Raw genomic sequence first — 24,372 nt, 5'->3', positions numbered from 1 at the left:
AGATCCCTTGACACCTTCAAGAGACGCGCTGACCTGGTGCCCCCTTGGTGGTTTATATGATATACAACAGAGGTGTTGTCCGTCCGAATCAGCACATGCCTTCCCTCTAGGTGGGGCAAAAGGCACCGGAGGGCCATGTGCACAGCCCGCAGCTCCAGCACATTTATGTGTTCGGTGCGCTCCCTTGGGTCCCAGAGACCCCGAACAGCTCTGTGTTGCCACACGGCACCCCAGCCCATGAGGCTGGCATCCGTGGTGACCACCTCCCTTCGACACACTACTAGCCCCATTGGAACACCACTGGACAAAAGGGTCCCCTCTCGCCAAGGAGCTAGGGCATGGAGGCAGCTCCTGGTCACCATCAGCCTGCGATGCCTGTGCAGCCTGGCGTCTAGGCGAAAGCTGTTGAGCCATCGCTGCAAAGGACGCAGAAGGAGCAGCCCTAAGGGCACGACACGAGTGACTGATGTCAGTTTGCCCAGCATTCGCAGGAAGATTATGTAGGGAAACTCCCTGCCCAGTCTGAATCGACGGACAAGCTGGAGTATGTCGTCCACCCTGTGAACAGATGGACGGGCCATCATGGTAGCGGAGTCCAGATGCATCCCAAGAAAGGTGGTTGTCTGAGATGGAACCAGACAACTCTTTGCCAAGTTGACTTTGAGGCCTAACAGTGACACATGAAGTAGAAGCTGGGACGTATCCCGAGAGGCAGCTACCTGAGAGGGAGCACAAAGAAGCCAATCGTCCAGGTATGGCAGAATCCTGACTCCGGAGGCCTGTAGAGGACAGAGGGCTGGTTTCACGCATCGAGTAAACACCCTCGGGGAAAGGGAGAGCCCGAATGGGAGCACCCGGAATTGCCAATGGCGCCCCCGATAGGCGAACCTGAGAAAACGGCGATGTTCTGCCGCAATAGGCACGTGAAAGTAGGCGTCTGTCAGATCTATTGATGTAAACCAATCTCCCGCCACAATGGTCTGAAGGACCTCTGTTATGGTGAGCATGTGGAAGGGAAGGACCTTCAGGTACCGATTCAGTCCCCTTAGGTCTAAAATGGGGCGAAAACCACCGGTCTTCTTGGCCACAAGGAAGTATGTTGAGTAGTAGCCTCTGGGTTGCCGCAGAGGATCTACAGACTCGATTGCCCCCTTGCCCAGGAGGGCAGAAAGCTCCTGGTCTAGTGCCTGAGATTTCACCGGGTCTGTGATGACAGTCATTTTGACACGGTGTGAGAGGGGGGGCCGCCGTCGGAACTGGAGCCTGTAGCCATTGGTTAAGGTGGCAACCACCCATGGATCTACGGCATGAGCAGCCCAGAAATTCAGCTGCTGATGGGAAAAATGTCCGACGGCTGGCCCGGTGGCATCATCTTCTATCCCCACGGCCCCTGGGGGCTCTGGGGGGAGGGCGTCCAGGATTTGAGGCCCGGGTCTGTCTAACAGGGCGGCAGACTGGCTCACGAAAGTCCCTTCTCGGTCTCTGCCGCACATCATGGGGATAGAAACCAACAGGTCTGCCACCAGTCTGAGGTCGGGGCTGAACGCTGGTGGTAGTGGCAGGGCGGCCCGAACGCTGGGGAAAGGCAGGTATGCTCCTGCGAAGGCCGGAAAGCTGCTGGCTAGTCTGACGTGCCTGAGCAGTCCGTTCCAGCGCCTCCAAGGCAGCTGATCCAAACAGCTCCCCTGGTACAACCGGGACACCCCTGAGGGTCCTACGGCATGCTTCAGTCAGAGGAGACTGTGCCAACCGGACCTGTCTACGAGCTTGGACAAGGAAAGACATGACCTGTCCAAGCTCTCTGGTCATCAGCGCAAAGGCCTGCAGCGCTGCGTCACTATAACCAACCGCCGCACTTGCACCACCAGTGTCCTGAACAGATGCAGACAGGGCAAACATGAGGTGCGCCAGGGAATTGCCAAGGCGGCCAGCACGCGCTCCTGCATTGTACGCCTTACAGAGGAGGTCATCTGTAACCCGACATTGAGTCCGCGGGCACCGGACATCAGGACGCAGGGCTTCATCTGGTGACACAATCAGTGAAGCAACAGCGGGTTCAATTGCTGGCATACGGTCCAGGCCGGCCTTCACTGACTCATGCATGGCAGCTAATACGCGACCATCAGAGGAGAGACGCGACAGCGCTCTCGGTTCCCGCCAACAGGCGTGTAACTCCTTCAGGTACTCCTCTGATGGAGGTACAGAAAAGGGAGTAGGAGCCCTTCCACGTCTGAAAAAAGCACTCCCGGAGCTGGATGGCTCTCCTTGTGGGAGTTCCAGCTGAAGCTGCTTCAGGGCCATAGACATGACCTCCCGCATGGAACCGTCACCGGCCTCTCCAACCGCACTCTGAGATGAACATGAACCAGCCTCAGAGGCTTGAGAGAACCCTGCCTCCTCCTCATCTCTAAAATGGGAAGCGGAAGCAGCCAGAGAGATAACGTCATCCTCTACAACCAGCTCAGGCATTGGTGGGGAAGAGAGCCCAACCACTGGGAGCGAGGGATCAGATTGCCGTGTCTGCAACAAGGACTTCATCTCTGCCAGCTCTGCTGACAACTGCTCCACCCTTGTGGACAGGCCCTGGTCAGGTTTGGCCCGCTTCCTCCGGGGGAGGGGCACAGATGCTGTGGTCCCACCACGGCGCTTAGAACGCTTGGGGGGAACCACCTGCCCAGAGGGCGGAAGGTCCGAGCCCTCCTGGGGGCATAACTGGGCCAACCGAGCCACCCTCACTGCCTGGGGCCTAAAGCTGCAGTTCATGCAGGGGTTCTCAGACAGCGCCTCCAAAAGGTGCTCATGTCCAAGGCAGGTAGGGCACAGGTCGTGGCCATCCTCTGCCTGCAGGGCAGCCCCACAATCCATGCAGCTGTGAGAGCCATCCATGTCGAAGGCCGACAAGGCTCAAAGAACAGAAAGTATCGAAAATCGGGAGAGGGGGCGCAAACGCAGCCGTCACCAATTACAGCAGAGAAACGAAAGAGGCTGCGAGCACAAGGCAGCCGATACTGGGAGAGGGGGCGAGAACCGCTACCGTCACCAGGAATAAAACCAATAAACCAAAAAAGCTAACAACGTTAGCTGTAGGGAAACTTAAGTTGGGAGTAGGAGCGAACAACGCTGCCGTCACCAATTATAGCGGATAAAACAAGAGAGGCTGCGGACACAAGGCGGCCGATACTGGGAGAGGGGTCGAGAACCGCTACCGTCACCAGGAATAAAACCAATAAACCAAAAAAGCTAACAACGTTAGCTGTAGGGAAACTTAAGTTGGGAGTAGGAGCGATGAACGCTGCCGTCACCAATTAAGAGAGCAGACCAAGGAAAAGACTGCCAAAAAGGTTGATATTGGGAGAGGGGGCGAAAAACGCTGCCGTCACCATTTATAACAAAGCAGACCGAGGAAGAAGGCTGCAAAAGTAGGAAATATACTGGGAGAGGGGGCGAAAACCGCTGCCGTCACCAGGTATAACACCAACAAACTAAAGAAGCTAACAACGTTAGCCGTATATAACTTCGGCAGTGAAGTTATTCACACTGGGAGTAGGGGCGAAATTGCTGCCGTCACCAGTTCGAAACAAAACAGCACGAAGCTGTAGGTAAAAAGCTAAAGCCGTGAGCCGGGAGAGGGGGCGCGGACGCTACCATCACCAGCAAACAACTCACTTACCTTCCGTAATCCTCAGAATCGACCCGTTGCAGCCCTGGGAGGGCGGAGAATAACCGCAACTCCAGTCAAGAGACAGGGGCTTCAGACAACGGGGAAGTTAGCGAACCGCTTGCGAGAAGAAAAAAGGAGCAGACCAAAGGATGACACCAGGCTATATAGCTTCTGAGTGGTCATCCGGTGTCACAGGTGTGACTCTGTTGGTATAATTACTCGAACTGCGCATGCCCGAAGGGAACATTCAGTGCTTTCAGCACCGCCCTCTGGCGGTCAGTAGGGATGAAATAGAACTTTCTTTTTTACAATCAATGAATCTTCAATTTTCTGTCTCTCCTCCAGAGGTTTTGAGTTAACCGTGTGCTGAACTGTAGGTTTGGGTTTTTTCTGACAGGGATGGGATCCTTGCAGTTTCAGCAGAAGTTATTCCGAGCTTAAATTTCAATTTTTTTAATTTCCTCAGATCTTTTACTCAATTCACACCCACGATAAGCAGCAGTATGTTCTCCACCACAGTTACAGCATTTGATTTTAGCTTCTTTCCAGCACATCTTCCGCATTGCTGTTTCCCTTTCCATCCTGCTGCTATATGTCCACATTTTTGGCATTTGAAGCATCTCAGAGGAGGAGGGTTGTAACTTTTAACATTGTAGCTCATGTAACCAATACAAACGTTGCTGGGTGACTGCTCTTCTTCAAATTTAATCAACACAGATAAGCTGTCACACCTTTCTCCGTTTCTTGTTGTTTTTAACCTTTTAACTTTTACTTTTGCACCACTTATATTTTCTAGAATCTCTTTTTCAGAAACTTTTAGAGGAACTCCTCCAATGACTCCCCTCTTATCCCTCAATCTTGTTAATACATATTACTTTGCCTTGCCTTTGCTCTCTGCAGTTTATTAACAGGTCTCCACTATACAGGATTCTGGAACTGAGGACTTCTACTAGTTTATTTATGGATTTTGTAAACTGAACCGGATTCCAATCTGCAAAAGAGTCTTTCTGATTAACTAGCTTGAATATGACTTTGTTCTCGTTTTGTTTTCCTGTGGAATTTCTAGATTCATCACTTAATTGTTCTGAACTGGATTCTCCTTCAATTGATCTCTGCCTTTTCTCATTTTTTTGACGCTACTCTCTTCCAGTCTTCTTCGTTTTCACTATTTCCTTCTTCCATCCCACAATAATCGCTTCCTGTTTCCTCGCTACTGGCGGCCCAGGACATTTCTCCACAGTGACTGAGAAACACCGGCTTTCCTTCCTCCAACACCCAGAGCAGACGCCCTGAGGAGCGCCAGCAGTGACCAGAGGGTCCTTCTACCTCCTGAACAGGTGGGGCGCTGTACTTCCGGCCCGAGGAAACAGAATACTCTGCTGTTCTCTCGCTGCTTCTGAACAGATATTGCTCATTTCTAACTTGGCTGTGAGTAAAGAAATTAATATTTAGTTTTTTCCTATTTGTATCAACAATATTTGTGTTTCTGTGAAGATAGATGAGCTGCTTGGACTTGATCTAAAGGAGAGAACTGACAGAGTTAGCACACTGCTAATATTAGCTTAGCATCTAACGGCAGCTTAACTTCTGTTAGTTGCTAAATATAATGTTTAATACTACAATGTAATGGGAGCTATCTATCTGCTATGTTAGTTATTAAGAAGGGATACATGGGTAAAATGAAAAGCTAAAAGAAGCTAAAGCTAATGCTAACCTCAGCTGAGTGTTTACATGTTTTAAGGACGGAGCCTTTTCATGTTCACTATTTGAGCTTTTTAACCAGTTTTAGGCGGATGTAATTTTAAAGTCGGTCTGTATTTTAAAGGTTATTTCCCAGGCAGTGGATGAATTAACCGATCAATTCAACTTTACGCCCATGGATCCTATAGTATAATCTGTAGCGTAACATTAGTCTGGATATCTCAGACTGACTGGAAGTCGGATGTAAAGAAGATGATGAAGTTAAGGTTATCTGTTCTAAAATCTAAACATTCAGCCATTCTCGTTTCGCTACATGTATTGAGGTTCATTAAACTGCCGTTGGTTTTTAGTCTGGTTCAACCCTTTCTATAGACCAACCCAGATAATAACAATAAAAGAGCTCTAAATCTAACCTAAGATCAATTTAAACCTCATCATGAACCTAACTTTGAGCAAACAGAAGTGATGATCGGATAATTGTCCTCACTTTGATGCAAAACAGGAGCAAAGACACCTGTTTCCATCAGTCTAGTTCAGACCAGCAGCAGATCTACAGGCTTTCTTCCAACAGTAGTTTCTATATTTGATTTTAGTGTCAGTGGATTATTTGTGACTTTAGTTTTTTATTTATAGCAAATATTCTTGTTGTTGAACAGCTGGATTATTTCAGCACCATCTCTAAAATCAAATATCAGGAGCAGGTTTTAAACATCAGCACATCACCAGCCTCAGAAAGAGGAAACAGGATATTAGTTTCTGAAGGCTTCAGAAACTAATATTCGACTGTCAGCTTTAAATTCTACTCAAAACAACTCCTGGATAAATAGTCAACAAGTAGAACTGGGCCCAGTATGGAGGTTTCCAGCCTGGACAAGCAGGAAAAAAGAAATCCTCAGTAGATTTGCTTCTTTTTTTCTGTGTGTTTATTTTATTTTCTCAAGTCTGCAGAGTTTTAGTTTCTGTCACCCATAAATTAGCTGTACTACCTCCAACCAGATGTTCTCTAATATTTAGGCTTCAGTGAAATCTCAGATTTTCTTAAATAATCTGCATTTTACTCTTTTGGTTTTCTTTCTTTGAACATTTCTTTGTTTAATTTTCAACAAATAATGGTCAAATTAGACCATACATGTATAATTTTTAAGCTCCTCCTCAGCAGAAATAAAATCTTTGTAGCAATGGATCTGATTTTTTTTATTAATATAAAATAATGAGTGAAATAATGTGTTAAAAATTTTTTAGGGCTTGCTTGGAGAAGGAGGAGGAGGATCTCCTTCTACGGCTCCAACATGGCCGACATAAAGAACTTCCTGTACGCCTGGTGTGGGAAGAAGAAGCTGACTCCCAACTACGACATCCGGGCTGCAGGAAACAAGAACAGACAGAAGTTCACGTGTGAAGTGAGTTCTCCATCTTTGTTCAGCAGCAGCTGTCAGCACCATCTTTAATCCTGCTGACCCGCCTCACTTCTCCTGCAGGTCCGAGTCGATGGCTACAACTACATCGGGATGGGAAACTCCACCAATAAGAAGGACGCTCAGACCAACTCCGCCCGCGACTTCGTTAACTATCTGGTCCGAGTTGGAGAAATCAATGCTGCGGAGGTTCCTGCTATCGGGGTCAGAATCCTGTTTTATTCTTAGGTTCGGCTCAAATTCAGGGACTGTATCCTTCAAAGGGCGCCGCCCACATAGACCTGGCCCTCCACTGTCTGAACACATCTTTAGTAGCTTTAAAACAAAGCCTGAAGCGTCTTTCCTGTTCTTAGCAGGCCGTAGAAACTACAGATTTCTGAATTCATCTATAATGTTTGATCTGAACACAGATGGAAAGAGAGGGAGGCTACGTCAAAGCATGAATGTAAACGGTCATTATTTAATGATGATGGATCATTTTTAACCAAACATTCATCATAAATCAAACGGGATTCAAACCGTTTTTCAAAGAACTGAGAAAAGGGAAAGAAAAAAAAAGAAAATGTGAGTTCTTTACTTAGTAAAGAACTTCATGATCAGGTTGTTTATCAAAACGTCTCTTTCTGTTTCCATGAATTTGACTGCCTACAATCATGATGGATTCTTAATCAATTTGTATATTCACAAAAACACATCTTGCCAGAAGCCAACAGATGCATTAGCCTCAAAAACAGAAATGTTTCAGAGCAATGAAATGCAGGAAAGCATATGACATCAACCAGAGGCTGCAGACTGAAGCAAAACAAACATGGCTGCATCATTAGATGTACTTGTTAACTTTTAGCTAAAGTACTGTTTTAGCTGGAAAAACAAGCAAAATGACGTGATCTGGTGCTTTGTGGGAAAGATGTTTCCGTGTTCCTCAAGACTGCTCTAGCTACCAGATCTGCTCGGGTCCTGCTTCATGCCAGTGACTTTACTCTTCTGTAACATGCCTGTTAGAACCACTGAAAAAAGTGAAGCCATCATCTGCCATGCTGGTCCTCCCCACTCCAACAGAGACATGCAGAAAAAATGCCTCCCTGTGCAGCATTTGGCTGCAAAAACAAACAGTTTTCTTGCCGCAGGAAGACGTTCCTCGGGTAATTTCCCAGTCAGTGGATGAACTAAGCAATAAATCCAACTTTACGCTCATGGATCCTATAGTATAGCATGTAGCGTAACATTAGTGTGGCTATCTCAGACTGACTGAAAGACATTGACTGAGTTAGCCATTGACATTGGGTCTAACGTAAGAAAGTAGAGGAAATGGAAAGTAATTCACTGTGAAATGTCAATGTATTAATTCTTTATTAACTGGATGATGCTGTCGTTTTTTTAGTGTTAGTGTTGTAATGTGCTGAAATATTTTGCATGTTATGTTGACAGAAAAAAGGTAATGCAAACATTTGACCCCTATACATGTGTATTAGGGATGGAACGGTTTATGAAAACCGTCCGAACCGTTCGGTTCGACTGTCTCTGTTCGATTCGCGTGTGTTTCGTTCGGTTCATGCGCTGCTCCTTTTTCTCATAGGCGAAGCGTTTACACTCCAGAGCAGAAGGTGGCGGTACTGCGACCAAATCCAGACACCAGTAGTAAACAAGAAGAAGAAGCGAAGCAGCATAGCCGGGTGTAGCAGAAAAAAATCAGTTGTTGTGGAGAATTGTGTGGGTATGGCGAGTGGGAAAGAACAGGAGTTGGAAGACGCGCCAGCAGCACTTTATAGGTCTGCTGTATGGGACCACTTTGCATTTAGAGTGACCTACGATGACGGCAGAAAGAAAGTTGTGGATAAAAACGGTGTGCAAGCATTGTGCAACACGCGTTGTACAAGACATAATAGATTTTCCTAACAATCAACATATACCGAACCGAAAACCGTGACCACGAACCGTGAACCGAACCGAACCGTGGATTTTGTGAACCGTTCCACCCCTAATATATATAGCATGCATTATAAGACATGTAAGATGTTATTACCATAACAATGTAATCAATACATGTATATTACATGTACATCATCATTAATTTAGCATTTTTGGCTCATCTGTATTATTCTAATCCATTAACACATTCATTTTATTGTGATAGATTGTATAATATGTTATATTACAGGATTTATAGACTTCATTGACTTCATAATGACTATGCAATGAGATGTGACAATTTAAAAAAAAAATTATAACTTAAAGTAATCTACAGATGCTGTGAAACAGCCAGTGTGTCTCAAAGTGATTAATTTATTAATTTGTCTTGAATCCCCCTCAAAATGAGAACATCAGTGTTGTTTAATGCTGTAGCGCACGGATTGGTTACATTACGACCGGTCTAACTAGGGAGTACCAATATGGTGGTCGGTGGCTTCACTTTAACCCCGTACTACCAACGGGTTATCAGTGATCCAGTGAATAAATGGAGATCAGTGCAGTGGACGTAGCTGTTAGCTGTTAGCTAAGGGACTTGACACTAGTTATCCGTGTTAGCTGGAAAATTAGCAAAATGACCTGATCTGTGGCTTTGTGGATGGAAAGCTGTTTGCGTGTTCTTACCTACCGGATTGGATTTATCGGATAGCGATAGTTGGGAACAAATCAGGAATGTGATCCATCTCAGATGCTACTGCTGCTTTGATTGGTGATTAACTTAATCAGCTCAAATGATTGTACTTTAGTCAACACTTTCCACATCAGCCTTTCCAGATGGACACCATGTAGACTACAGCCGTCTATCTGGCTTTTATTGGATTCTGCCTGAATTTAATTCAGTTTTCTGCACCTAATGTTTGTTTGTTTTAGTCGCTGAGGAGTTCCTCCATCATCACAGGCAGGTGTTCTGATGTAAGACGTTAAAATTAAATAAAGGTTTCTCGTTTTAACTGTAATTTTAGCCAAATGAGGGTAAAACACAAATAAGACAAACATTAGAAATCTGACTAAAACGATTTGTCTGAAAGTTGAAGTCTTAAGAAAAAAATCCTCTCAGATCCCAGGCATATTCTCTATGCAGAGTATCAGTTTCTTCCTGCAGGTCAACGTCTTAGAGTCCTCGCCTGTAGATTGAACCGCTATAAGAACTCATTTGTTCCGCTTTCCATTAAGGCAATAAACGGCATCAAGCAGTAAACTGTGGAATAGTTAATGGTATTCAAAATTTAAACCAAACTGACAGGCTTTTTTATGTATTCATTATCTCACATAACACATTTTTTAAAGAAGGGTTTTTATACATTTTTATTTTATTTATTTATTGTGAACGTAAGGTAACATGCTTCCTTATGTATTTATTTACTGTCTTATAATGGAGTTTTTATAGCAGTGTTTTTATGTTATGAATGCAGTGTGACACATAGTTTAGACTATGTAGCCAGAGTCTGAACCCAAATCAAATTTCCTTTGGGACTATAAAGTTAATCCTATTTTTTTCTGAAATTAAGTGAAAATTAAGTTTTCCTGTAGTCTGGGGGTCCGCTTTAAACTTACAGCCCGCTGGTTCTAGAGTTTCCTGGTTAAGTTCGGTTCTGTTTTTTCTTTTAGGCGTTCTGTAATGGTGTTCTGTCAGATCAGCATACCCATAATCAATACGCAAAACGTCAGATTTGCGTGTATCCATTTAGTTTTGAATGAAAAATAGACTTTAGCCTACCTCTACAGGCGTGTATCTATGTGCAAAAGAACAATTTAAGGTCAGATCACTATGTGCTTCAAAAAACACAAAAAAGTAAGTAATTCGTTTTTTTTGTACATGACTAAAGGGATATATGCCGGTTCATCCCAAAGAGTAAACCTAAAGGGATAAACAGGTATGGACTATGGGTATGCTGGTCTGATCATGTATGCTCATCTGACAGAACACCGGCTCTCCTGAGCAGGTCGGCTCAGTTAGTTCATTTTGATCCATATTTTTTTATATTTAGTTTTTTTTAGTTTTTACGGCTTGTTTTTTGGACAGTAGGCCAGGGTTCCTGCAGGTCCTTAAAAAGTCTTAAAAGACATTAAATTCTTCAAAATAAAACTAAGTCCTTAATTGGTATTAAAATGTCTTAAATCAGTCTTTCGTAGGTCTTCATTTTTAAAACATCATAAATAGGATTATTTTTATTACGTTTTATTTTTGTAATCTAAATAAAACATTCAAATTGAAAACATTTTTTTTCTTATTTAAAAATAAATAACAGCTCGCCATCATTGGTTCCGTCCCGATAGCGGAACCAATAAAAGCGTTGTTGCGGCCGGGACGTTTTGGAGATGCACCATTAACTTTTTGTCTAGAAAATATGAGCAAGTGTAAATGTAAGGAAAATAGTCTCCAGCCAAGAGTTTCCTCCATGGCTAAAACCAGGGAACAGACATGAGGCTCAGTGGATTTATGCAAGAAGTCATTCAAGCTCAGAACGATGGGAATTAAGGCAGTGAAGTCGCACATGCGAAGCACGAAACACAAAGCGTCAAAATGGAGTTACGGAGAAACAGCCGGTATTTCTCAGTTTAGTTCCACCCTTGTCTCTGCAACGCCTCCACTTATCACCAAATCAAACATACTAAGAAAACCATACAAAGAAAAATAGCTGCAGAAAAGACTTAGCACTGGTTATGTTGGGGATTTAAAACTGATTGGTTTTATTCACTGCTAAAACAAAGAATTCACTTAAATAATTGTTCAAATATATCTGTCATTTGTGTGTTTTTAGCTTTCTTCCTGTATGGGAAGTTTTTCAAAATGTGAACCATTAGTGCAGTGGTTTATGTTAAAATAAACCTTTGGGTTAAGTTGTCGCAAGCAGGTTTTTCTTGTGAATTTGGTGTTAAATTTTTATTTCTAGTTGCATTAAAAAGTCTTAAAAAGTCTTGAATTTAACTTGCCTTATGCTGTAGGAACCCTGGTAGGCTGACGGGAAAGGGGGAGAGACGTGGCAAAGGACTTCAGGTCCGATTCTAACCCTAACCCGGGTCGGCCGCGTTGGGGACTAAGGCCTCCTTACTTGTGTCGGTCATGCTAACCACTGCGCCACTGAAGCACGCCCATTTTGATCCATGTTTACAGAACTTTTAGTGAAGCTGCCTATTTCTGTGTTCAAAAAGAACCTTTTGCTGAAAAACGGGTCGGACCGGGTCGCTGGAGCCCAGCCAATTTAAAGCAGAACCTTCTAGCAGTGGTTCTACTGGATTCACCTGTAGAACTTAAGCTGTAATCATCCAGAAAGTTCTGTAAAAACCCAAAGAGCGACCCTGATTCTGGGTTCTGACCGGCTTCGTGTTTGGACCTGCAGGTTGGACCTCCTGAAGCAGACCAACCGGACCGAGCAGCAGACGGCAGCTTCGGTACCCTCCCCTCCAGCGGCCCTCTGCCTCCTCATCTCGTGGTTAAGGAGGAACAAGGTAAGTTCTGATGGGTCCAGCTCATTCTCCCAGAACCCCTCAGAGTTCTGCTTCTAATCCTGATCCGTTTCAGTGGAAGGTGGTGTCGCCGGCCCGGTTCCTGGGGTCACGGGTCAGGGGTACTCTGGAGGAGGAGGGGCCCAGTGGGACCGAGGAGCCAACCTGAAGGAGTACTACGCCCGCCGAGACGAGCAGGAGGCCCAGGCGGTACCAGGCCTGCTTCACACCGCCTCTATGACCGGTTCTAGGCGGTTTGTTCTGATGGCTTTGTTCTCCTTCTCAGACCTTGGAGTCGGAGGAGGTGGATCTGAACGCCAACCTCCATGGGAACTGGACCCTGGAGAACGCCAAGGCCCGTCTGAACCAGTACTTCCAGAAGGAGAAAACCAGTGCTGAGTATAAATACAGCCAAGTGGGACCGGACCACAACAGGTCTGGACCAGAGAACCCTGTGGGTCTAAGAACGGCAGAACAAATCCAGACCGAGGCGTCAAACACAGAAACCCAAATCTGCTTCAACACATTTGGGTCCAATGGACCGGATCAGATCTACCAGTTTAATGTTGAGTTGATTGGGTTTGATAACCTGAGAGGGAAACATCAGAACCGCAGCAAAGGGACGTGTTTCTGCCTCGGTCTGGATCTGGTTCTGACCTCTCTGTAGCCACAGGTTCTGTTTTAAGTTTCCTCCCACTGACCCCAGTTAGGGAAAACAGAACCACAGAGTGAATGGAGGCAGTTTTCAGACGTCGTCCAATCAGAGGAGAGCAGTGATGTCACAGGAAGCTGTAGATCCTCCATCAGGACGCTTATCACAGAAATGTTCTGGATTCGTTTAGAACCAAACCGGCTCTGTCTCTAAGCTGTGCAGGGGATGCACGAGTCCAGTTCATCAGAACATACCAGCAGAACCGAGTCTGAACCAGAAATGTTTTAACTGGACTTTATCTTAGAGAGGAAAGACCTTCCAATAGAACCAGAACCTAACAGCTAACAGTCTAAGCTGTGGTTCCGTTAGGTCAGTTTTTTCTACCATTGCAGATCAGTCGGTGTCAGAAATCAGAACCTTCGTTTCCTGGAACAGAACCCGGCTGGGCGGCGCCTCCTCGGCCGGGTTCTGTTACACGGCTGTCAGGAAGTCCCTGAATGTGTTTCTGCCGGACCGCTGCAAACCCAGAGACCTCCAGGGTGTGTCGGCTACACCAGAGAGATCTCACTGATCCAATGTCCCTCAGCGTCCGACCAGAACCCAGACCTCATCAGAACACCAGCCCAATGTTTGGTACCGAGCCTGTGAACGTTTCATCGGGTTAGTTGGGGCCCAAGGCTGCAGGTTCTGCTCCAAAATAAAATGCCTGACCATCAGAGGAGTTCTCAGGTTAGGGACTGTTCTGGTTCTGGTACCAGATATTGGGCTGGTGGGTCGGCACAATCTGAGCCTTAGTTTCCTGCTCTGTTAGAGGTGACACCAGAACTCCCAACCGACCCGAGGAAGACATGGGACCGCCTTTAGATGCCCTAAAGCCGTCCCATGGGCGGGGCTAGCTGGAGTCTGGTGGTGATTTCTGGTGTCCACCGCAGGGTACCGCCCGGCCCGGGAGAACCATCCTGAAAGTCTGGCAGAAACACATCTGGGTTTCCTCCTGAGAGTCCGACCGGTGAGTTCAGCTCCCGCCAGGGGGAAGACGGGAGGCGGCTTTTATTGTGAAAAGCACTGGAAGTGAATCCGGGCCGTTTGTGTTTGCAGGAGCTTCATCGCAGAGATGCAGCTGTTCATCCGGCAGCTCGGCAGAAGTAAGGCCTCGTCTGATCCGATCGCCCCCTGGGCTTTGTCCCGAGCTGACCCTGTTCTGGTTCTCCTCAGAGATCACGGCCCGGGAGCACGGCTCCAACAAGAAGCTGGCGGCCCAGTCCTGCGCGCTGTCTGTGGTCCGGCAGCTGTATCACCTGGGCGTCATCGAGGCGTACTCTGGAATCACCAAGAAGAAGGAGGGAGAGACGGTACGCGCCCAGCCTGCTCAGTTAGAACCAGAACCATCCACCAGAACCCGAACTTGATCGGCTGCTTTTGTCCCCAGCTGGAAGCGTTCGAGGTCCTGGTGGCTCCGGATCTGCAGCAGAACCTGGCGGCGGTCGTCCAGGAGCTGGGAGTCCACATCCCCCCACCTGTGAGTCCTTTTAGGGTCCAATCCGAGCTCAGCGATACCGGGCCAGCCCTACAGTCTGAGGGATTACTGAGGTCCAGATCATTATGGAGTGAAGGACGCCAAATGGGATTAAAGCTGCAGAATTTCTACCGGTTCTGTGTGAAAACAGAACCCAGTCGACTAGGGATGCACGATATTGGGATTTTGGCCGATATGCCGATATTTTAAAACTCATGTAGCCGATAACCGATATCGATACCGATGTTAAAGCTGGACAAAAATAAGTAGTTATTGAAAATAGCAGTTTTGTTATCCATTTCTGACACTTTGAAAAATAATAAACTCAAATATATTTTCATATGCTGATATCAAATAAGATTTTTAAAAACGTGGTATCGATCTATTTTACTTTCAAAATCTCGTGAAATTTTGCAAATTCTTGTGAGATTTTGTAAGTAAAATAGATCAATACTGCGTCAATATATCAACATATAAAAATATGGCAACATTTCCTGAATTTTCGGGGGATTTTGTAGCATAACGATGACATATAGCAATATTTCATTAGTAAAAGAGATTGATATGGTGTTTTTAAATGGCAATATATCAGCACATGAAGATATTGTGATATTTTAATGTATCAATATTTTTTCCCTCGTCTTTTTAAGTCTGTAAAAAATAAGTTTTTGAGGAAGAAGAAGAAACTCAGAAGCTGATCAAATATCGGGTTAAATATCGGTGGGGTGGCCGATGTCATATTTTAATTTTTAAGGCCGATACCGATAGGGGGCCGATTATATCGTGCATTCCTAGAGTCGACCCATTTGACCGAGGAGAGCATTGCTGCTAACTTTAGACAGGAAAAGGTTCCGATGAACATTTGGTTCTGAACCGACTCCAGATGTTTTGTCAGATGTGTAGGATGAGTTTACCTTCTTTTTGGAGTTTACCTTCTTTTTCTTAATCAGTGGTTCTCCTAACTGTCAATCATTCAGGCAATATGTTTACGTAAGGCCATCCTACGTGCTCGCCCAGGTAGCTATCTGTTCCTGCTCATGTGCATTTTCAGGCGTATATCTGTGGTGAGCTACGGTTTCATTGAAGCTCACCTTTCTCTCCGCGGTTCTTGAAAAATGGCCGAAAAAGTGTCTAAGAAGAGTATGAGAAGAAAAGAAAGGCCTCAGAAGAGGCAGATATATCCCAGAATGCTTTGATAGGAGAACTCTCCTCGCAAAGCATTATGGAATTTGCTGTCACAGCAGCCCGATGTCACTACCAGACAGCGGCGACTAATAATAAAGATGCGCCAGACACTGCGTGGATTTAGGGCAGACTTTTAGACGCAGTAAGCTTGTATAAGTTATTAGAACACTAGCAACTATTAAACAGAGCGTGCACGAGGAAAAATGGGCTTGTGCACGCTCTTCCACGCATGGAGAGGGCGGGTCTTTTAGAAACACCGTGAAAATCCTCCTCAATACCTTTAAAAGTTATCTTTACAATGTCAGTCATAGGAAGACCAGCAGTTATGTTCTGAAAGGTTCTGATCATACCCGGAAGCAGGTCGGCTTCAGAGGGCAGCGAGCTCCTGGTTCTGGTTTCGCCGGTCGGCCTCTCGTCTTCCTGCTGTAACCTGTAATCATCTGTTGGTTTGCAGCCTGCGGATCCCAGCGCTCCAGTATCTCTGGTTCAGGGGAAGATGGCCTCCTTTGAGCCGTCTCAGAAGCAGATGAGCAGCGGCGTGGTTCCCTGGTCGCCTCCACAGGTTAACTGGAACCCCTGGACCAGCAGCAACATCGATGAGGGGCCGCTGGCCTACGTAAGATGCCACCGCCTCTGATGTGTGAAGGTCCTCGGCTGTTTACGGCGGCCTGCTCTCATCTTGTGGCTCCTCTCTGTTCAGTGCACTCCGGAGCAGATCAGCACAGACCTTCATAGTGAGCTGATGTACCAGCTGGACCACGATGAGAACCTGCAGAAGGTCAGTCTCCTTCCACCCCGACCTTCTGCTGCTTTGTTCAGGCCGAAACGTTTACCCGCTTCCTGGTGTCGTTCAGATCCTGTCTGAGCGAGAGCAGCTTCCTGTCAAGCATTTTGAGGAGGAGATCATGGCTACGGTGGATAAGAACCCGGTGGTGATCATCAGAGGAGCGACGGGCTGCGGGAAAACCACACAGGTCCCTCAGTACATCCTGGACCGCTTCATCAAAGGAGGCCGAGCGTCCGACTGCAACATCATAGTCACACAGGTAACCCTCGACAACCGAGCCCAGATCACACCGCTGTCTGCGAATGGATCCGGTCTCATCTCTCTCTCTGCAGCCCAGACGGATCAGCGCCGTCTCTGTGGCTGAGCGGGTCGCCTACGAGAGAGGAGAGGATGTGGGAAAGAGCTGCGGCTACAGCGTCCGCTTCGAATCCATCCTCCCCCGACCGCACGCCAGCGTCCTCTTCTGCACCGTCGGTATGTAAGCTCCTCCTCCTCCAGCAGGGGGAGCCCCGCCCACCGGCAATTTATTAAAGCTGGATTATCCACTAAATCCAAAATGTTCTTTACAGCAAAACAGTGACGAGTTTAAAAGGTTAATTAGAATCAGATTTTCTCATCAGCTGAACCCAGAGGAGCATTTAGTTTTTATCGTTATATAAACATATTTATCACCATGATAAAGTCTCATTTTAAGCAGAATTAATTGAAATAATTCAAAACTAACTTGGTTTAAACAAACCATGATTATAAAATACAACAGGAAGTCTGCTGGTGGAGATTATCAGTCATCCAGGTCATAGTCATTCTACAAATTTCAAAACAATCCACTGGACTTTGTTTCCAAGTTTGAAGACGTTTCGCTTCTCATCCAGGAAGCTTTCTCAATTAAAAATGTCTGGATTAGCGATGAGTTCCAGACTTTTTAGCCCAACCTTCTAATTAGAAAAGATGCACATTGAAGCTGGGAGCTGGTTTCCCAGCTGTATTTACCAGAGGAAGGGAGGAGCTTTTGGAACCATGCTGTGAAGATTCTTGTCTCTCGTCCTCCAGGTGTTCTCCTCCGGAAGCTGGAGGCTGGAATCCGAGGAATCAGCCATGTCATCGTTGATGAGATCCACGAAAGAGACATTAACGTGAGTTCACAGGCCCGACACCCAGAACCGGACCCACTTTTAGGTTTTTCTCACCGCCTCTCTGTTCCTGCAGACCGACTTCCTCCTGGTGGTCCTCAGGGACGTGGTCCAGACCTTCCCAGATGTTCGCATCATCCTGATGTCGGCTACCATCGACACCACCATGTTCAGGGAGTACTTCTTCAACTGTCCCATCATCGAGGTGTTTGGACGCACTTTCGCCGTTCAAGGTGAGTCCAACCCGTCTCCTCTGAACCAAATCTTTCCTGAAGGACCTTTAGGAATTCCAGCTTCTTGTCTCAGAGTACTTCCTGGAAGATTGCATCCAGATGACCAACTTCATCCCCCCGCCGATGGACCGCAAGAAGAAGGACAAGGACGAGGAGGGAGGAGACGATGATGTGAGAACTTTGGGTTTGTTCTGGTTCTGAAGGTCTGCAGCCTGGTTCCACCGGCTCATCTCTGGACCTTCTCCTCTCTGCAGACCAACTGTAACCTGATCTGTGGTCCAGAATACACGCCGGAGACCAAGCGCTCCATGGCTCAGATCAACGAGAAGGAGACGTCCTTCGAACTGGTGGAGGCGCTGTTGAAGTACATCGAGACGCTGAAGGTGGACGGCGCTGTGCTGGTCTTCCTGCCGGGCTGGAACCTCATCTACTCCATGCAGCGCCACCTGGAGATGAACCCTCACTTCGGTACCTGAAGCCCGGCACGCCTACGTCCCAGAAACCCCCCTGACAGGAGTTAATGTGGTGTTGTTGGTTTGGTTCCAGGAAGTAGCCGGTACCGCATCCTGCCGCTGCACTCCCAGGTCCCCAGAGAGGAGCAGAGGAGGGTTTTTGAGGCGGTTCCTGAGAACATCACCAAGGTGAGTGCTGGGGAACCCAGATTCTCATGGCTTCAGTCAGATGAGCTTAAAGTGGTTCTGCTCTCACAGGTCATCCTGTCCACCAATATCGCAGAGACCAGCATCACCATCAACGACGTCGTCTACGTCATCGACTCGTGCAAGTAAGGCAGTCCTGACCCTCTGCTGGAGGAGTCCTCCTCTCAGCGGCAGATTAAACCCTGAGTTCTTCCTGACAGGCAGAAGGTGAAGCTCTTCACCTCCCACAACAACATGACCAACTACGCCACCGTCTGGGCCTCCAAGACCAACCTGGAGCAGAGGAAAGGCCGAGCCGGCAGAGTCCGACCCGGATTCTGCTTCCACCTGTGCAGCCGCGCACGCTTCGACAAGTACGGCCCGCCAACCTGAAGCCGACCGGAACTCCATGAGCTCCGAACTTTAACAGTGTTTGTGTTCCTGCAGGCTGGAGACCCACATGACCCCAGAGATCTTCAGGACGCCTCTGCACGAGGTCGCCCTCAGCATCAAGCTGCTGAGACTGGGAGGAATCGGAAACTTCCTGTCCAAGGCCATCGAGCCGCCGCCACTGGACGCCGTCATCGAGGCGGAGTACACCCTGAGAGGTAGGAGGAGCTCTGATGGACCGACGCTTGCAGAGATGTTTAACAAGTTAACCTTCCAGTTGATAAAAGGCCTGCAGAGGCTCACAGAAACCTCCAGAGGGCGCTGTTAGACAGAGAGGCTGATTAATTCTGGAGAGGGCTTTTTTACTGTTTTACTATTTCAGACCTTCACCTGGTTCTTAGATAAATCAACCAAATGATGATTGGATTAAAGGAAATAAAATAAAATCTATTGAATATTTTAGCAGCTGTGATCGTTCTGTAAAGGTGAGCAAATCTTTGAAAAGATGGAACAAAGTTAGAAATCTGCTTTTTTATTATAGAGAAAAAATATTATACCTGAATAGTTTTGATTTTTATTTATGAAAGAATTTCAAGGATTAATCAAATAAAAAATAAAATCCCATAAAACTTATTTCAAACCGTGGATCAAATAAACTAAGAAATGAATGGAAACATTGAGTATTATAGTGTTTTTTTTATCTTTTGTTTGGCTGTTCAATCACTGCTCTCTGGTTCATTAGATTTATGGGTTCTCTCAGACTTTCTGACCTGCTGGTTCCCAGTTCTGCTCCTAACTGGTCTAACTGGTGTTTTCAGAACTGGACGCCCTGGACTCCAACGACGAGCTGACTCCTTTGGGTCGGATTCTGGCCCGGCTGCCTATCGAGCCTCGGCTGGGGAAGATGATGATCATGGGCTGCATCTTCCAGTCAGTCTCTCTGCTCCCCTGCTCTCCTCTCAGCTGATGTTCCTCCAGACTGACCGCTGTCCCTCTGTCTCCCCCTAGTGTTGGAGACGCCATGTGCACCATCTCTGCCGCCACCTGCTTCCCAGAGCCTTTCATCAACGACGGGAAACGCCTCGGTTTCGTCCACAGGAACTTTGCTGGGAATCGCTTCTCGGACCACGTGGCGCTGCTCTCGGTCTTCCAGGCCTGGGACGACGTTCGGTAAGCCGAGGTGGTCCATCAGAACCTTCCTCTGATCAGAACTGGAACCAAACTGCTGTCGTCCACCTGCTCAGGGTTAACGGTGAGGAGGCTGAAACCCGTTTCTGTGAACACAAGCGTCTGAACATGTCAACTCTGAGGATGACCTGGGAGGCTAAGGTCCAGCTGAAGGACATCCTGGTGAACTCCGGATTTCCTGAAGGTACCTGAACGCCCCACAGCCTTTCAGCAGAACCCTGAGCTCAGAGTCATAAAGATCTTTTTCCCTCCTCAGAGTGTCTGATGAACCAGATGTTCAACACGGTGGGACCGGACAACAACCTGGACGTGGTGGTGTCCCTGCTGACCTACGGCTCCTACCCCAACGTCTGCTACCACAAGGAGAAGAGGAAGATCCTGACCACCGAGGGCCGCAACGCCCTCATCCACAAGTCCTCCGTCAACTGCCCCTTCAGCAGCCACGACATCAAATACCCGTCACCCTTCTTCGTCTTTGGGGAGAAGGTGCGGTGCAAGGGAGTGGGCCGCAGGAGGTTTTGAACCTTTGGACCCGTGTCCCTGTGACCCTGTTTGTGTTTCAGATCAGAACCCGGGCAATCTCTGCTAAAGGCATGACTCTGGTGAGTCCTCTGCAGCTGCTGCTGTTCGCCTGCAAGAAGATCAGCTCCAACGGAGAGATAGTGGAGTTGGACGACTGGTGAGAACCTGAGAATGATAGATGGTTCTATAGGGGAACCTGGGAGAGAGAGATGATTCTATAGGGGAACCTGAGACTGAGAGAGACGGTTCTATAGGGGAACCTAAGACTGAGTGAGAGACGGTTCTATAGGGGAACCTGAGACTGAGTGAGAGACGGTTCTATAGGGGAACCTGAGACTGAGTGAGAGACGGTTCTATAGGGGAACCTGAGACTGAGTGATAGACGGTTCTATAGGGGAACCTGAGACTGAGTGATAGACGGTTCTATAGGGGAACCTGAGACTGAGTGATAGACTGTTCTATAGGGGAACCTGAGACTGAGTGAGAGACGGTTCTATAGGGGAACCTGAGACTGAGTGATAGACTGTTCTATAGGGGAACCTGAGACTGAGTGAGAGACGGTTCTATAGGGGAACCTGAGACTGAGTGAGAGACGGTTCTATAGGGGAACCTGAGACTGAGTGAGAGACGGTTCTATAGGGGAACCTGAGACTGAGTGAGAGACGGTTCTATAGGGGAACCTGAGACTGAGTGATAGACGGTTCTATAGGGGAACCTGAGACTGAGTGAGAGACGGTTCTATAGGGGAAGCTGAGACTGAGTGAGAGACGGTTCTATAGGGGAACCTGGGAGTGAGTGAGAGACGGTTCTATAGGGGAACCTGAGACTGAGTGATAGACGGTTCTATAGGGGAACCTGAGACTGAGTGAGAGACGGTTCTATAGGGGAACCTGAGACTGAGTGATAGACGGTTCTATAGGGGAACCTGAGACTGAGTGAGAGACGGTTCTATAGGGGAAGCTGAGACTGAGTGAGAGACGGTTCTATAGGGGAAGCTGAGACTGAGTGAGAGACGGTTCTATAGGGGAACCTGAGACTGAGTGAGAGACGGTTCTATAGGGGAACCTGGGAGTGAGTGAGAGACGGTTCTATAGGGGAACCTGGGAGTGAGTGAGAGACGGTTCTATAGGGGAACCTGAGACTGAGTGAGAGACGGTTTTATAGGGGAACCTGGGAGTGAGAGACGGTTCTATAGGGGAACCTGAGACTGAGTGAGAGACGGTTCTATAGGGGAACCTGGGAGTGAGAGAGAGACTGTTCTATAGGGGAACCTGAGACTGGTTTGTCATTTTTTAGCTCTTTGGTTTAATTTGGACATTAGTGACACAAAACAGGAAGTGCCTTATAAGGTCATGCTGCATCATATTCGGGTCAGTACTTTGACTAGGCCAATCCCCTGACTATTGAGTTTTTTTAAAAGCTGACCAACCAGTGTCCTCCTGAACAACACGTTGGCAGGAATTCCTGGTCACTTCTTCAGTTTAGGACCTGAGTCCACTGTGGAAATGTTCCTGAGCTGGACAGCTGGTGTCCTAAAAAGCCACACATTTCAGAACCGTGAGGACGATTCTGATGAATCCAACCAGAGACGTAGTTTAGAAAAGGTTCAACAGGAATGTTTGGAACGTTGACAGGGTTTAGATCCTCTGTAGATTCTGACAATGTCCCCTCTGTCGTCCCCAGGATCAAGCTAAAGATTTCCCATGATGTAGCGGGGGGGATCGCCGCTCTGCGGGCCGGGCTGGAGGCTCTGGTGGTGGAGGTCACCAAAGACCCAGAATACATCAACCAGATGGACCAAACCAACGAGAGGCTGCTGAACGTCATCAGACAGGTGTCCAAACCGTCGGCGGCAGGAATCAACCTGATGGCTGCAAACCAGAGGTACCAGAGAGGGCGCCGGTTCTATTCCCACAATCTGACCCGCGTGTGGACGACGGTTTAACATCTGCTGTCCGTGTCTCTGCAGGATGGGAGACGGACCACGGCCTCCAAAGATGGCGCGCTTTGATGGAGAAGGAGGGTACCGTGGAGGAAGAGGAGGTTACAGAGGAGGAGGGGGAGGATACGGAGGAGGAGGTGGGGGATACGGAGGGTACCGTGGAGGAGGGGGATACAGAGGGGGAGGTTATGGAGGAGGAGGAGGCTACAGGGGGGGAGGAGGAGGCGGCTACAGGGGAGGTTATGGAGGAGGAGGAGGAGGATACAGGGGGGGAGGATATGGAGGAGGAGGTTATAGAGGGGGAGGTGGAGGAGGGTACAGAGGAGGATATTAAACAGAGTGGGACCTCCAGTTTTACTTCAGATCTTTGTTAATTATTTAGCTTGATCCTCATCAGGAGGACAGCAGATCTTCATTCCTCATTCGCTGGTTTGTTCGTTTTTAGTCGAGTTATTCATGTGAAGTTTAGAAAAATCTGACCTGTTTTTCCTGTTTCTTGTGATTTGGAATCTGAAAAATAAAACAATAAAATGTCTGATGTCCTGAAAGCTCTGACTGGAAATTATTTTAACTAAAGATGAGGTCAGTTATGCAGTAGATGTTTTAACAGTTCCATCATCTGGTCTTTAATGATCTGTGTGTCTCTGGACCTCAGAGCTCCGCTATCAGTCACTCATTGATCAGGTGATTAGCTCAGTGTTCAGACCCACAATCTACTGATATGATGGAGGCTCCAAGTCTGATCCTCTAATCTGAAAGCTCTGAATGTTGCTGAGATCTGAGGTCCATAAATGTTATGAAGAGGCCCGGAGGCAGAGAGCAGCAACCTCGGGAGTCCAACATGAACCAGAATACGGTTGGTTTATACTCGCTGCGTTGAACAGGATGCAAGAGTGCACACTAAAGTGATGCAATCCCTGCAAACGCCGCCTGGGCACTACGTCCCTCACCTCTGAATTTATTCTAACTTGCAGCCTTGTTCCAAATGGGAGGATATAAAGTGCTGACTTCAAGTGGAACAGCGTAGTTAAATGCAGTGTTGCTACTGTTGATTCAGTGACTGAAAACAACTACCCACATTATACAATCCATTCAGCTTTTATTTAGTAAAACAACTTTTTAATTTTTTTTTATTAAATTCAATTCAGTTTATTTATATAGCGCCAAATTCACAACACATGTCATATCAAGGCACTTTACAGTTCACTAGATCATCCAGTCAAATTGATCCAAAGTTTTCTATCTAAGGAAAACCAGTTGATTGCATCGACTCATTGACTCTTCAGCAATCCCTCACACTAAGCATGCTTGTAGCGACAGTGGAGAGGAAAAACTCCCTTTTAACAGGGAGAAACCTCCAGCAGAACCAGGCTCAGTGTGAGCGGCCATCTGCTGAGGCCGACTGGGGTTCAAGGAGACAGAAGCAGAGACACAAAAAGCAGCTGTAAAAGGCGGCCCCGTCCAGGAAACACACAGCCAGGCAGACCAGCTCCCATGTCAGAGGATGAAGAGAGCACATCCAGCCAGTCACGGTCAGAGAAACAGGACCACACTGGAAAACAGGCTGATCTCCAACATCTAGAAACAAGGGTGTTGATGGCAGCAGCACAGCTGATATTTCTCTCCAGGATGGAGTCACAGCCAAACAGGAACAGACCAGATGAAGCTACTATGAGAAAAAGCAGAGAGAGCAGAACATTAGAGATTGAACTAACAGATTCTGCAGAGTGGGAGAATAGAGAGAGAATGAAGCAGAATGATGAAATGGGGGTCCCTATGTCCTCCAGCAGTCTAAGCCTATAGCAGCATAACTAAAGAGATAGCTCAGGATAACCTGAGCCAGTCTAACTATAAGCTTTATCAAAAAGGAAAGTTTTAAGCCTAGCCTTAAAAGTAGACAGGGTGTCTGCCTCACAGACTAAAACTGGTAGTTGGTTCCACAGGAGAGGAGCCTGATAACTAAAAGATCTGCCTCCCATTCTACTTTTAGAAATTCT

General features: G+C 47.2%; 1 protein-coding gene across 1 annotated transcript; it reads left to right on the top strand.

The window, feature by feature from the left end:
• Positions 1-4,957: 4,957 nt before the first annotated feature.
• On the top strand, positions 4,958-22,923 carry dhx9 (DEAH (Asp-Glu-Ala-His) box helicase 9). The gene is made up of 28 exons (XM_038270008.1): positions 4,958-5,089; positions 6,606-6,762; positions 6,841-6,981; positions 12,087-12,195; positions 12,269-12,402; positions 12,479-12,627; positions 13,943-13,989; positions 14,060-14,196; positions 14,274-14,363; positions 16,000-16,161; positions 16,246-16,323; positions 16,400-16,591; positions 16,665-16,806; positions 17,383-17,465; positions 17,539-17,695; positions 17,769-17,866; positions 17,950-18,163; positions 18,242-18,336; positions 18,406-18,479; positions 18,555-18,707; positions 18,781-18,941; positions 19,542-19,653; positions 19,732-19,893; positions 19,968-20,095; positions 20,168-20,397; positions 20,475-20,590; positions 22,117-22,317; positions 22,403-22,923. The coding sequence occupies exons 2-28, from the start codon at positions 6,652-6,654 to the stop codon at positions 22,707-22,709; spliced, it is 3,783 nt and encodes a 1,260-aa protein (XP_038125936.1). The 5' UTR covers positions 4,958-5,089; positions 6,606-6,651; the 3' UTR covers positions 22,710-22,923.
• Positions 22,924-24,372: the final 1,449 nt, after the last annotated feature.

This window comes from Cyprinodon tularosa, unplaced genomic scaffold, assembly GCF_016077235.1.
Source record: "Cyprinodon tularosa strain WSP-4 unplaced genomic scaffold, ASM1607723v1 ctg749, whole genome shotgun sequence".
Classification (NCBI taxonomy): Eukaryota; Metazoa; Chordata; class Actinopteri; order Cyprinodontiformes; family Cyprinodontidae; genus Cyprinodon; species Cyprinodon tularosa.
Note: the sequence above shows the minus strand (reverse complement) of the source record. Positions and strands in the feature narration are given on the sequence as shown.